At 52.1% G+C, this 13,621-nt stretch overlaps 3 protein-coding genes across 3 annotated transcripts; 1 reads left to right on the top strand and 2 right to left on the bottom strand.

Moving 5' to 3' along the window:
- The first annotated feature begins 59 nt into the window (after positions 1 to 59).
- On the top strand, positions 60 to 1,714 carry rio2 (Serine/threonine-protein kinase rio2). Its single transcript, XM_062880764.1, has 2 exons — positions 60 to 370; positions 497 to 1,714. The coding sequence occupies exons 1-2, from the start codon at positions 308 to 310 to the stop codon at positions 1,673 to 1,675; spliced, it is 1,242 nt and encodes a 413-aa protein (XP_062729383.1). The 5' UTR covers positions 60 to 307; the 3' UTR covers positions 1,676 to 1,714.
- A 400-nt stretch (positions 1,715 to 2,114) lies between these two features.
- On the bottom strand, positions 2,115 to 7,013 carry QC761_603170 (uncharacterized protein). The gene is made up of 10 exons (XM_062880765.1): positions 6,095 to 7,013; positions 5,295 to 6,030; positions 4,707 to 4,893; positions 4,563 to 4,595; positions 3,515 to 4,430; positions 3,363 to 3,453; positions 3,129 to 3,310; positions 2,818 to 3,075; positions 2,663 to 2,761; positions 2,115 to 2,599 (listed from the first exon to the last, which is right to left on the bottom strand). Exons 5-10 carry the CDS (start codon positions 4,411 to 4,413, stop codon positions 2,446 to 2,448), a joined length of 1,683 nt encoding a protein of 560 aa, XP_062729382.1. The 5' UTR covers positions 4,414 to 4,430; positions 4,563 to 4,595; positions 4,707 to 4,893; positions 5,295 to 6,030; positions 6,095 to 7,013; the 3' UTR covers positions 2,115 to 2,445.
- Positions 7,014 to 8,426: 1,413 nt separating this feature from the next.
- On the bottom strand, positions 8,427 to 13,599 carry QC761_603180 (uncharacterized protein). Its single transcript, XM_062880766.1, has 2 exons — positions 8,926 to 13,599; positions 8,427 to 8,866 (listed from the first exon to the last, which is right to left on the bottom strand). Exons 1-2 carry the CDS (start codon positions 10,984 to 10,986, stop codon positions 8,849 to 8,851), a joined length of 2,079 nt encoding a protein of 692 aa, XP_062729381.1. The 5' UTR covers positions 10,987 to 13,599; the 3' UTR covers positions 8,427 to 8,848.
- Positions 13,600 to 13,621: the final 22 nt, after the last annotated feature.

Raw genomic sequence — 13,621 nt, 5'->3', positions numbered from 1 at the left:
AGTGAGGTCAGCTCACCGCCCGCCAAGAATTTTCCGGTAAATACAAATTCCGTTTCCCTCGTCAAACCCTCGTGCCCAGGCGGGGCTGTTCTGGGTTCATATCTAATCTTATCAAAGATCTTATCGCTCATGACGGGCCATGAATTTTTGGTGGGCACAGCGCAATGCAAATGGAGGGGCACTGACAGACATTACTGAAGGGAATCCGGCGCGCATTTGATATCCCACCCTGGCCTTTGAACTCATCCTAGGAAACTACTGCTTCACAATACAGCCTTTATAAGGTGATATCAGGCAAGTGGCAATCATGAAGTTGGACACACGGGCTATGCGCCATCTGACGGCGGAGGACTGGAAGGTCCTCGCAGCTGTAAGTTGCCCCTCCTTCAAACCACCAAGACCAGCATCATGTACCTTGCTGGCCTCAACGGACCACCCCCCTATGAAACCCATTATCCCATCCCTTCACAGCCACCTCAACTAACCACCACCACAGGTCGAACAAGGCTCCAAAAACCACGAACTCGTCCCCGTCCCCATCATCGAGCGCTTCTCCCGCCTCAAAGGCGGCTCCTCCCTCGTCTCCAAATGCATCTCCACCCTCGCCAAAACCTCCCTCATCGCCAAGATGAAAGAAGCCAAATACGACGGCTACCGCCTCACTTACGGCGGCCTAGACTACCTAGCCCTCCACACCCACTCCCAAAAAAAGCACATCTACTCCGTCGGCACCCGCGTAGGCGTCGGCAAAGAATCCGACATCATGCTCGTAGCCGACCACACCGGCGCTCAGCAAATCCTCAAAATCCACCGCCTCGGCCGCATCTCCTTCCGCACCGTAAAAACCAATAGAGACTACCTCAAAAAGAACGCCTCCGGCTCCTGGATGTACCTCTCCACCCTCGCCGCCCGCAAAGAATACGCTTTCCTCTCCGCCCTCCACTCCGCCGGCATCCCCGTGCCCACCCCCATCGCCCACTCCCGCCACACAATCGTCATGTCTCTCGTCGACGCGCCCCCCCTCCGCCAAATCTCCTCCGTCCCCGACCCGGCAGCCCTCTACGCCTCGCTCATAGAACTCTACCTCCGCCTGGCTAAGCACGGCCTCATCCACGGCGACTACAACGAGTTCAACATCCTCATCCGGGAAGACATCTCCATCAACCCGGAAACGGGAACCGAAAAAATCACGCTTGTCCCTGTCGTCATCGACTTTCCGCAGATGATATCTATGGAGCATGTGAATGCGGAAATGTACTTTGACCGCGACATCAACTGCATCAAGATCTTTTTCGAGCGCCGATTTCACTTCAAGCCCACCACTCCGGGCCCTTTTTACAAGGATGTCAAAAAGACGGTTGGAAGAGACGGGTTTGAGAGGTTAGACGCCACGCTGGAGGCGTCGGGTATCACAAAGAAGATGGCCAAGGACCTCGAGGCGGCTATCAGGCAGCACGAGGAGGAGAAGCTGCAGAATCCAGAGGCGTTCGAGCCATCAGAGGACGAGGAAGATGATGACGAGGATGAGGACGAAGAAGAGAAGGAGGGAGAAGAGGCGAACACAGATGAGAAAGAGAAGGAAGAACAACCATCAATAGTCATCGGGTTTCAATCTCCGTCAGAATCAGGAGCTGAACAAGGGATGGAGAAACTGAGCATAAATAACAAGATGTAAGGGTAATCCCCCAAAAATAAAAAATGAGAAAACCCCCAAGTTGATTTGCTACAACCTCCCAACACATAATCTTGTTCCCATCTTTCAACTATGACGGTACTAAAGCTCTGTCTATAGCTATGGCCTTGACATGTATCACCCACTTCTTTTCTTGTCTGTATTACTTCCATCATCTTCTCATAGCACTGCGCATATCTCATTACTTCTACTCTTTGAACTCCCATGTTGGGTCCTGTTGTCCTCTATTCGCTGTCTTCATTCCTCAAAGCAGTTTCACCTCACGTTTCTTTGCACAAGTTGTCTGGATTGCGCCTGACAGGACATGTACACTAGTCGCAATTTAACAGGAATCAATCAAAGACACGATCACCGCAATCTGTCCTGCGAAATGCTAAAATTGATCTCTTCCATTCGTCGATTACCAAGCTAACAAAAACTACACCGAATCTCCCAAAGAATATTGACACAGAAACAAAACAAACAATTCTTGCTGCCGTCCTCCACCCTCTCTGAAAACGAGTTGATAAACCATATGACTAACATGTTTTCGTCCACTAAATATAGCAGAGAGGTAATTATGTGTGCTGGGGCAGCCCAAACACTCGCCGAACAAACCTAAGGCCGCCGCACTCCAACCGAAATGACAATAAACTCGTAATCGATATTGTCTGGAACAGAATCTCTCGAGATATGAAAGCTGTTGTCAGCGTTCCAGAAATTTACTTCAACATGGTGGTTGTCGTTGTCCAGGGATCAACTTGCATCCCTCTCTACGCCTTCTCGTTCTTGATGGTGGCGGTATCTTTCTTGATGGTGGGCGACGATTGGGTGCTGCCCTTCTTGACGGTGGGAGAGTCGACCACCGTCACGCCCTCGTCGGCTGATCCATCATCCGAAGATGCAGTCACCGAAGGGATGCTGTGCCTGCAAACAGCATGTGAGTCATCTTGAGCCAGAGTAACCACAAGACGTGGGGACTGGACATACATCAAGTTGGTGCGACCAAGACCCTGAGACATGACTGGAGTCGTGTTCGTACTAGCATTACCAATGCTAGTGCGGACAGGAACGCGAGGAGCGTAAGAACTACATGGAAGGTTAGTCAGGCAATCGTGCCGAGTGCTATGGGAAAAGCAACTCACATATCAGATCCCACGCCACCGCGGCGGGTCCAAGGGGCCTGCTGGTAGATGCTGGGGTGAATGCCAACATCTGCAGTACCATAAGCACCAATGTTGTACTCGTTCGTGCGGAATTGGCGACGCTCGGCGGTGATACGCTTGAGCTCCTTCTGGGCCGGCGTGTCGGCGTAGCGAACCTGCATCAACATGCCCTCGTCTCCAATGGAGGCACCATGGTACTGCTTGATAATCTGCTCGCACTCCTCGCGAGACTCGAACCTAGACGGAATTAGTAACTTGCTTGCCCAACCAGCCAGTGTGGAAGAACCTACCGAGCAAAACCAACGCCACGGCTGTTGCCCATGCTATCGCGAAGGATCTTGCTGGACACGACATGATAGCCAGTGAAAATGGCGTTCAACTCCGACTCGTTGAGACGCTTGGGCAAGTTGGAGAGGTACAAATTGGTCGAACCTTCGTCGCCCTCGGCCTTCAGTCTCGCATTGAAACTCTCCTGTTATCATGATTAGGACAAACCGAGGGCCGCAGAGCAAGAGTGAACTTACGCGAGCAAAGCCAACCTCATACCCAAGATGGTAGAACCCGCGAATGCATTTCTCCGAGTCGCGGACATCGGCGAACTTGGCAAATCCAAAACTGAGAAAACATGTTAGTCAAAAGTCCAACCAAGGGGAAGCTGAGGTGATAGGGAGCGTACCCTTTGCAAGCGCCAGTGGCAGTGTCAATAATAGCCTTGCTCTGCTCAACGGTTCCAAAACGAGAAGCATAGCGGTGCAGCAAATCGTCGTCTGTGGTGGGGTGCAAGCCGCGAATGTAGACATTGCGATTGCCGTGAATGCGGTTCTCGAGACATTGTTCGATCGACTTGATATGCGTGGGCGGGGTAAAAACCGCCGGGACAGCCTCGGGAATTGCTGGATTCACCTTGAGCAACTCCAAAAGTTCCTCGTCAATGGGCTGCGAGGAGGCCTTGGGAGCGGTACCGGGCATCACAACCTGCTCCGGAGAAGGGGTCGTGTAGCTTGAACGAAAGACAGCAACACGGGAGCCAGCACCACGCTCCGAAGCGCTACCAAAGAAAGGAGTGGCCGGAGTCGACTCCGTGGTTGAGTATGAGCCGCGGCGGTTCTCTAAAGCGGGAACCTCGCTGCTGCTACGATCGGCATAAGAGGCAACGCGACCGGGGGTATAGGGCATGGCGTGGTACGGAACAGGCAAAGGAGCGTAATTCCCCTGAACAGGATACTGGCCAGAAACGCTGTAGCCATAGGCAGCCTCGGGGGCTAATCCGACATGAACAGGAACTGAGTAGCCCTGGTAAGCGACAGGTTGCTCCTGGGCGGTCATGTATCCATGCTGCTGGATCTGCGACATGTTGGAGGCTCCGTGGCCATTGCTGGGTGGAAGACTCATCGCACCGAATTGGCTCGCGAGGGAGTCCATGCCCTCGGAGCTGTGACCAAGGTGATGGACATGAGAGCCAGGTAAGCCCTGCTGACTGTGCCCAACTTGGGCCCCCAAGTAAGCCGAGTATGTACCCTGACGGTTACCGCCAGCCTCGGAGGACATGCCGTTGTTGGTGCGGTAATGAGACATGGTTGCGAAAATACAGTCTGAAAACGTGGTTAGCGATGTGTTCCCCAGGCAGGATGTCAGGATGGCCTCCAGGGCTTGGACAAGGTCGATGGTGTTCGAGAGAAAGTAGGAAAGTGGAAGACTGGAGGAAGGAGTTCGTTGTCGCGTACCTTGAAATTCTGAGGGAAAGAATCAAGAGATCACTGCAACAAAACAAGGGTCAGTATGCCGATGGGACAGAAAAGCTAAGTTGTCGCGAGGAAGAACTGTAATGAGGGAGAGTCGCTGAAGTGAAAGAGAAAAGTCGCACACACCTCCAAAATGATCTTGTCTTGTACTGCTGATTCGACAGATGCTGCGAATACAAGAAACCGAGCCACTCAGTGATGGAGAATGTTAGAGGCCAAATTGTTGAATGCAAAGCGAGTGCTGGAGTAAGGGGATAGATCGAGCTATCGGCGATGAATGGAAGAGATTCGGGGTCTGACTGGTGTGTTGATGCTGTAACGAGAGATCAGGCAGAGTCCACAAGAGACCAAAACAAGGAGATGGGAATGGATGGTGAATATTTTAAAAAGAGAGGAAGATGGATGACACCGACCAGGGTGAAGTAAAGTGAAGTAAGTGACCGCCACCGCCCTAGGGAGTGGAACCGAGGAGGGAACCGAGGAGAGACCCGCAAGAAGTGAAATGTTGTGGCTGACCACATGCTACTCCTGCTGTTGAAACACAGCAGGCAGAGGCCTGGAGGAAGGCACGGGTCGTTGAGGGCAGGCAGGTGGTCGCAGATGAGCTCAAAAGGGTGGGTAAGGCGGAGAATGGATCGCGGAGACAACCACTGGGAAGCCCTTTCTCGCGCTTTCCTGGCAGAAATGATACCTTAAAATGGAAGATTGACTTACGGGCTAGATAGCAGTAGCTGGTGGAGGTGAGGTACGGATGCAAGATAATGTGATGGCTACTGCCTAGCGATGCTGTATCGGTGCCGAGGGAGCGGGGGATGGGGGAGGAGATGAGAATGCCGTCGGAATCGAAAGAGATGCTGATTTCCAAGTTGGCGGTCGAGATGAAAACTCTGAAGAGGAAAGAGCAAGGCTCAAGGCGCAGGATGGCTACGGACGAGGCTGGCGGGGCAGGTGGATGTTACTCTTGCACTTCACTTCCAGCTGGGAGCGATCCCGTCTCCAGGTGACTGGGTGGGCTGTTCTGTTTGGACGGGGAAGGAGCACCTTTAGGAAAGAACCTGCGGGAGCATGTGATGACGCAAACCTTTCTATCAGGCTCTTTACTTGCAAGAATGTGGGATATCGAACGTGTAGTGTGTCGAATCTTGCTCCTGCTTATCTCGAACTCTCGTCCAAACGTGGCTCCCCAGTTCCACACGTCCACACCCTTAATCGAGAAGTCAACAATCTGGAACTTGGTGTTGCGACAAGCCAATTGCCAACTGCTGTGATCGTCGTGGGTATGGCTTCCAGCTAGAATCTATCTCATCCACAAAATGAGTTGCACGGTGGAATAAAACGGCCCCGAACGGCGACAACGGGACTGGTAGGGTTGTGGCTTGCCGAGCACGGGTCAAGTACCCAGCCCTTCCAAACTTTGGAGATTCTTTTCGATCGGTGCCGATATCTCTCGCTGTTCCTGTCATCAGCGCTCCCTTTCCAAGATCACTCAGTAAGAAGCTGACATGATGACGTACCAATTTCTTCTCGAATACTGATGCCGCTGATAGTTATGCCTCAACCTTGTGACTGGCTAAAATATGCTGTCGAAATAAAATGTGTGCAACAGACAGTCCGTAGGATGTTGGCTGAAGATGAAGAACTGGATAAGGATACTGGAGGGCAACAATCCGAAGGGAAGAGACTTCAACTAGCAATAGATGGGGTTCGTCATGTGAAAGTTGGTGTGTGTGGTCTTTTCGTCCTCTACCAAGAAAGAAAGGAGGACTTCAACCGTCAGATCCAAGACTGAGATGCAGCAAATGTCGGGGTATAAGAACGTTTTCGCCACCACCCTCTTTCAACCATACGGAACAGAGCTCTGATGACAGGCCACATAGTCTGCGGACCACGATTTACGAGCAGCCTGCCGGGTGGGCAGCCACAGGTAGTAGAGGAGATCCATGGCGGGCATACATCTAGCATGTGAGTGTATATGCGGATGTGAATGAGCAGGGCTTGAGAGAGGGGGGTGGGGGCGTGTAGATAACGCTATCCCGAAATCCAAGCCCTCCAGTAAGATCACCGTTGACCGTTCTGGAAACACGCCTCCCTCTCTCCACTGTTATATGCATGTGTGTACCTGTTGAACTCGCGTGGCGCGATGGTTTGACTTTCTTCCCACTCTGTCAATTTTGCCCGAAAACGTGATGGCTCGCTGTATGCAATATGCATTTTGGTCTGAGAGGTTGGAATTCGGAATAGACAGACTGCTGCTGCATGCACACCCACGCCTCAACCCCCTCATCCCAAGGTTACAAGAAAAAAGAAAGACGATTGGCCGTTACGTAAGGTAGGTTCATCAATGTTTCAGTTACTTGCGAGAAATATGTCTCTGGGGTCGAACCCCGGGCAGTGAAATTCCCCGGTGGCTTTCCACCGGTGCTCCCACACCATGACTTACCTAACCACCCCTGGATGTCCACCACCCACCCCCATCGTCAAAACTTTCCAAACAGGTGGTGGGATATGGGCCTCCTTACTTTTCCTTTGCATCTTGCTTGCAGCATGTATGTGTTGTGCGCTGCAATGCCCCGTGGATTCCATCCTTCGTTTGCTTCTTTTTTGTTGACATGCGTGTTTTGTTTTCTTGCATAGAAAGGCAGCAAGACCGTGATCCTCCTGAGACAAGGCACCGCCCGACCGCTTGTATCTTGCTTTTTCTCCCTATCTTTCTCATACTGTGCGTTGGATTTTCTTTTTTTGGTGTCAACTCCTTGGAAAATCCCATTTGCTGCTTCGATTTCTGGGTCCAGTCGGCATCGGGATGAAATGAAGTTCGACTTTTATGTGCGAGTGCCAGCGGCTTGGCATCAGCGAGTATAAAAAGGGGGCTAAAAGGGGCACCTGGTTCAACAAATAACCCAAATACTAGAGACGCTATTTAGCCCACACAAGAAAATAAAGCCAAAAAATATATATTTCCATTTCTCAGCTCAGAACGGGATATTTGTAGCTCTTTGCACCAAGCTGACCGAAGACACACCTACAAAAGACGGAAAGATGCCAAGGAAGCAAAGGAAAGCCAGAGCTCCGAGACATGAAGCAACCATACACTTTAAACCTGCACGTCTCCTGCCGGACAGATTCCCTGGCCAATCTGGTCTGTAGATCGTCAGCAGCCAATCATTAAACTCACCCAAAGGTTGTGTAGCCATGAGAAAGAGCGAAAACCAAGCCCCATCGACGGGACCTTCCATCATACACTCAGTACACAACCACGCCACCGACCAGACAACACGACCAAGTTCACCCCCGACGCCATCATTACTCGTTACTACTCAAACTTGCTCTTCTCCGAAACCATCACATGCCCAACAAGCAATGGGAAATATACAAAGGGATAACAATCAGGGATGCCCCCATTTCCAATGATGAGATCAGGGAATCTCATCTGGTAGGGGGAGGGGGGTTAGGGTTTTATCATTCACAACACTACCCATCCACATCGCACTGTAGAGACGGGAACCATAGATGAGAACAGTTTAATTGAGCATACATACCTTCATTACGACTCTGTGAAATCACATGCAGCCCATCATTGATACGGGATTGCGGCAACATGCTGAATAATCAGTGTCAGTTATTCGAGTTACACTTTCATGTGTGTCTTTAGAGAATGATTATAACGAGTGTCTGAGGATTTTTGTGGGTTGTGAAGGTTAAGTAGTTGTGTGATTGATGCATTGGGAGAGTGTGGTTGTACTTGATGATGGTGTGCTTAAACCAAGATCCCAACGATACCTCTTCGGAGAAAAAAAAAAAATAACAATTAGGGAGTAATCTACCACCACCACGCCACAAACCCAACCACGTAACAAAGGTGCTGTGCAAAAATATATAGATATGGACAGATGAGAAAAATCTTCCTTCCCAAAAAGAAAAAAACACCCAACCCAACCCAACCTCCACACACCCCAAAATGAATTTGTCCTTTGGAGCCTGATATATCATAGTGTGCTCCCCGCCCACCCGATCCATTCTATATTCCATGCATGTAATGTGTGTGTGTCAATGTGGTGTGTGTGTGCGTGTGATGAAGAAAGTTTGCAATGGAAAATCGCTATACAAATTTGACAACCAGCCTTTTAGCGCCCTGCTAAATCGTGTTTGCCACCCTTTCTTTCCCAGCCCATTCCAGCCCTAGCCAGCCAGTCAAAAAAATAGACCCCCTAAATCAATGAGATCAAAACAAAACACACCACCCGTCACCTCCCGTATTTGATTTGTGCTCATGACCAGACGTCCTCCTGTAACGTGTTGTCAGTGATTGCTCTTGATAAACGGGATATAGAGGATTAAAACATACCTGGTACTGGTTGGAAGCCCTCATGTTCTTCACGATGTCCTCAGCCTTGGCCTCTGGGACACCCCTCTCCTCAGAAATGATCTGGCCCAGCACATTGTGTACCTCACGGGCCATGTTGGCGGCGTCACCGCAAACATAGAAGTAAGCCTTCTTCTCAAGGAGCTCGTTGATCTCCTTGGACCTTTCCTTCAGCCGGTGCTGGACATAGACCTTCTTGTTGCTCTCGCGAGAGAAGGCAGTAACAATTTCGAAGCTGTCTCCCATGACCTGCTTGGCCTCCTCCCACTCCTTGGAGTACAAGAAGTCCTCGGTGGACTTGCGGCAGCCAAAGAACAATATGGTCTTACCAACGGTCTGACCGTTCTCAACCATCTTTCTGCGTTCACGTACGAAACCTCTGAAAGGAGCAACACCGGTACCAGGACCAACCATAATGACAGGCTTGAGGGGATCCGAGGGCAGCTTGAAGTTGGAATGGCGGACGTGGACGGGGACGTGGATACCATCGTACTTGTTGCGGGGACCAGTGATCTCGTAAGTCAAACCATAGGGGCTGGGGTTGGGGTCGCCGTTCTGCTTCTGCTTGAGAGCCAAGAGGTAATTGGTAGAGACACCGCGGAAAGGATCTTCACGACCGGGGAGCTTCTGCTCCTCGACGACGCAGGTGATAGAAATCTTCTTGGGTTGCTCAAGGGAAGAGGACGAGATGGAGTAGTAACGGGGTTGCAGCTTGGTGATGCCCTCAATGAAAGCGGAAAAGGGGACGTTGGACCACTTCTGACCCTTGCCAACAATTTCCAGAACGCGGCCGATGTTGAGATGATGAACGTTGATCTTGTCGTGGAAGTAGTCCTTGTCACCACCGAGCTTGGTCATCTCAGCCTTGGAAGCCTCGTCGGGAGCGAAGGGGGCAAGAGTAGCGAGAAATTGACGAGAGACAGGAGCGCAGATTTCCATGTGGTAGCGAACAATGGCATCGAAGGTGGTGGGGGTCGGGAAGGGGACCTTGGCGGTGGGTTCCAGGGCCTTGACAGAGATAACATCCTTGCGCTTTTCAGTGAGACCCAAGACATTGAGGAACCGGTCGACCTCCTCGCCAGGGTTGGTGGGCCAAACAGCGAGATGGTCACCAGTCTGGTAGCTGAGATTGGAGGCGCTGATGTCGACTTCCATGTGAAGGCAGTTGCGGTCCTTGACGTTGAACAACTCGTAGGATTCGGCGATAGGGGCGATGTAGGGGTTGTGCGCGTTGAAGGGGCCCTTGGGGGTACCATCGAGGTGGGTCTTGTTAGGCTCACCAAGGTAGACCTCAGGGGACTCGGCAGTAAGAGTGTCACGTTCAACGATACCAAATACGGGCTCATAAACAGCCTCGCGCTCCTCAAGACCCATCTTCTCAGCGAGAGCCTTCCACATAGGGTCCTTCCAAGCCAAGAAATCCTCTTCCATGGTGCCAGCGCCATCGTCGCCCTCGCCAGCCTGACCAATGCGGTGGGCACCCAGCTTCTGAAGGGCCTTGTCCACGTTGCGAACCATGATGTTGTAGTGCTCATAAGTGTTGTTGCCAAGACCGAAAGCGACGTAGTTCAGGTTGCCAAGAGCGGGTTCGTTGTCCAAAGTGAATTGCGGGGAGTCTCCGTTGATGAACTCGTAAAAGTCAACAGCGTTGTCAGTGGGCTCGCCCTCACCGTAGGTGGCAAGCACAAACATGACGACCTTGTCCTCAGGGATGGCATCGAGATTGTCGTAGTCGTAGTCCTCCAAGTCGGCAACCATGGTCTCGAGGCCATAACGGCTCTTGCCCTCCTTTGCGAGTCTCGAGGCGTAGTCCTCAGCGGTGCCAGTTTGCGATCCATAGAAAATAATGCAGTTCTTGCCAGACTCCTCCATCTTCTCCAGAATGTTTCTTGTCTTTCCAGCCTTGGCGCCACTGGCGGCCGCGAGAGAGCTGGCATATGGGTCCTTGGCGACGCCCCAAAGCTTGCCCTTGGTGAAGTATGCCACCGTCCCCAAGAGGATGGCGGCTAGGACAATAATGTCCAGCGTATCGAGTTCAGCCATGGCGACGGTTCACGGACTGCAGAACGGGGGCTCGATGACGGCGTAGGAGTGTTATCGGTGTGTTTCTGAGACCGTCCCGGGAGCCGGAAACGGGGGAGAGCTCCTCAAGTTAAGGAGGAGCGGTGCCGCCGATGCGATCGGATCGGGGCAGGCGGATTGGAAACGGCAAACGTTAGCCGTCCAGTGGTTGCGGTGTCGGATCGGCGCAGGCGAGAGCGCCAATTCAACGGGAGACAAACAAGCGCCGACCTCCAAGCGTGTGGCTGTCAGACGGCAGACAGGCACAAGTCTCAGGGGAGGGACAAGGCGGAGGGGTTAAGCGGCTGATCGACGGGGAGGCTGCTCGAGTGAAGAGAATACAAATAAAGGAAGAAGAAGAAAGGGGGCAGTCGCTTGAGGGAAGAGGCAGTCAACCAGAGAATCAAGTAGAATTTTATTCAGCGGTACGGGATTGCGGCGGTCTTACTTTATTGACAGATAACCACATGCTGGCCCCGGGACGCTAGCCTCAACCTTCCAGGGTCCCGGGGCCCGGGCTTTTTCCACACCCGTCGGGTGCCATCTGTCAACTCCACCATCTCCGACGAGATCCATATCCGCCCAGCCTGGCAGCCAAGCAACCGCACAGCCTACCTAGCGCTGGAACGCTTCATCAGACGGAGACGAGGCTTTGCGTGACGTGCCGTTTCATCGGAGCCGCAAGGCTATTCCCGTCAGTCCGCCAGAGTGCTTTAATATCTGCCTCCAGCCTGGAACACAAGATGACTCGGGGAGCGGTTTTCCTCAACGTGCGACGGCCGCCGGACCAGCCCAGCAAACGGCGAGCTCGCCTGGCCTCCAGTTGTTGGCACAGTCAGCAATAAATTGCGCGAAAGGGTCCCCACTCGTTCCAAATCGAGTCAGACGTCGTTTCGACGTGGAGTGGTATTTTAACATACGCCGTACATTACGCGCCCCGCCGGCACCTTGCGAAATTGTACGCTGCGAGAGATCTACGATACCTACCTACCTACCGTACCCCATAATGTTGTTTGATATCTAGCGTGTTCTTCTGAAGATCTTGCATTCGCCATTGGACTCCGTTTGTTCATGAACGAACACGGGCATCTCGATTCTCTTCCAAGATACTTACACAGAAGCGACTAAGAGGAGGGAAAAGAATGAGGGCAAGTGGAAGGCGGGAGCCAGCAGTTGAGAGAACCCAACAAGGAGGGCGGCTGCAACGAGAGCATCCCCCGCACCAACAAGAAAGCTGAAGAACTTTTACAGTGTAGGATTGATTTGGACAGCGAAGCCCAGGCCGTGGAGGTGGTCCTTGGCACCCCCACATGGAATCCGGTACAGAACCGAGTCCGCGATCGCTGCATTCACTGCATCGGTAGTATCAGCTTCAATATCTCTTGGTGATTCGGAAGCTGTTTCTGTCGCAGAATCACTGCCAAATCCCAAGTTTCTCTATCATGTTCCAAGGGTCCAGACCAGCCAGAGTCGTGTTTGTGGTGGGAGAATATGTAGGGACACCTGGCACAAAGTTGACTTGAAGCAACGTCTGTCTGATCAGATTCCGCCATTTCTTGATGAATTCCCAATGTCCCATCTCCAGCTTGTTGCTGACCACCACCCCTCTACTGTCGGACGGCATCGTGTCGTGTGCTGTCCCCGCGATGGCGTCCGCTACCGCAACCAACCTCGTGGTCAACCCCTCCCACTTCGGCTCGAATTTTGGCCCCGCGCAGAACCACAAAAGGCGGGGACCCCACCACTTGGCCGGGACAAACAAGCTTACCCAGCGTGCGAGGATTCGGGATCACCCCGGGGGGCTTCGGACGGCAATGATATCGGGAGTCGAAGTCGTTGGGAAGGTCGTCACATGGGATCAGGGGAAAGTGGAGGTTTGCGATTCAAGACCAAGGACATGGTCGACGCTAGGATTATGCACCATGTCCAACCCCAAAATCCCCCAACTTTTGCTACACTCTATTTTCGGGGTAGCGCCGGCGCGACGGGGCTTCGCGGGGATATCGCTTCTTGTCGCTTCTTGAGTAGCCGAGAACACGACGACCTTCGGCAACACTGCCTTGGTATTGGTTCTGTGTTGTAATACCGAGTGCTCATCGATCATCGTCGCGAGCCCAGCTGCATACATCATCACTCTGACTGCTGCATATATTTGATGACATGACAGCTCAAAGGTACACAAACGAGCCTTTGGAGGAGGTGGTCAGACGGTATCTGATATGTTCGGCAGACGAACTGGCGCTTGCTCGGCACGTCCCGAAATCGAAGATGTCTGTGCTGGTAGTGAGATGGCAGGTGAGCACAGGATGCGGATGGCTTGCTGCAGCTGCTGGTGTATCGTAATGACTTTGGAGACATCATGTATTAATATCTCACAGAGCTAAGGGGTTTGCAAGACATTCTGGTAAGTTCTGAGCTATCATACGAACAATTTGTCTGTATAACCTGCTGGAAAGTGCTGTGTGACGGAGCACACATAAACTAGTTCTCAACCTCGAGGCTAGGCAGCGCATGTTTTATAGTTGTCAAATGACACTAGATGCAAGAGCAAGGCAGGCCAATCGTTCATAGACTACTGCATGAGCACACACTTCAACTGTGCATGTGTGAGGTTGAG

The sequence above is a fragment of the Podospora bellae-mahoneyi genome, chromosome 6, assembly GCF_035222275.1.
Source record: "Podospora bellae-mahoneyi strain CBS 112042 chromosome 6, whole genome shotgun sequence".
NCBI lineage: Eukaryota > Fungi > Ascomycota > Sordariomycetes > Sordariales > Podosporaceae > Podospora > Podospora bellae-mahoneyi.
This window is presented reverse-complemented; position numbering and strand designations above follow the sequence as displayed.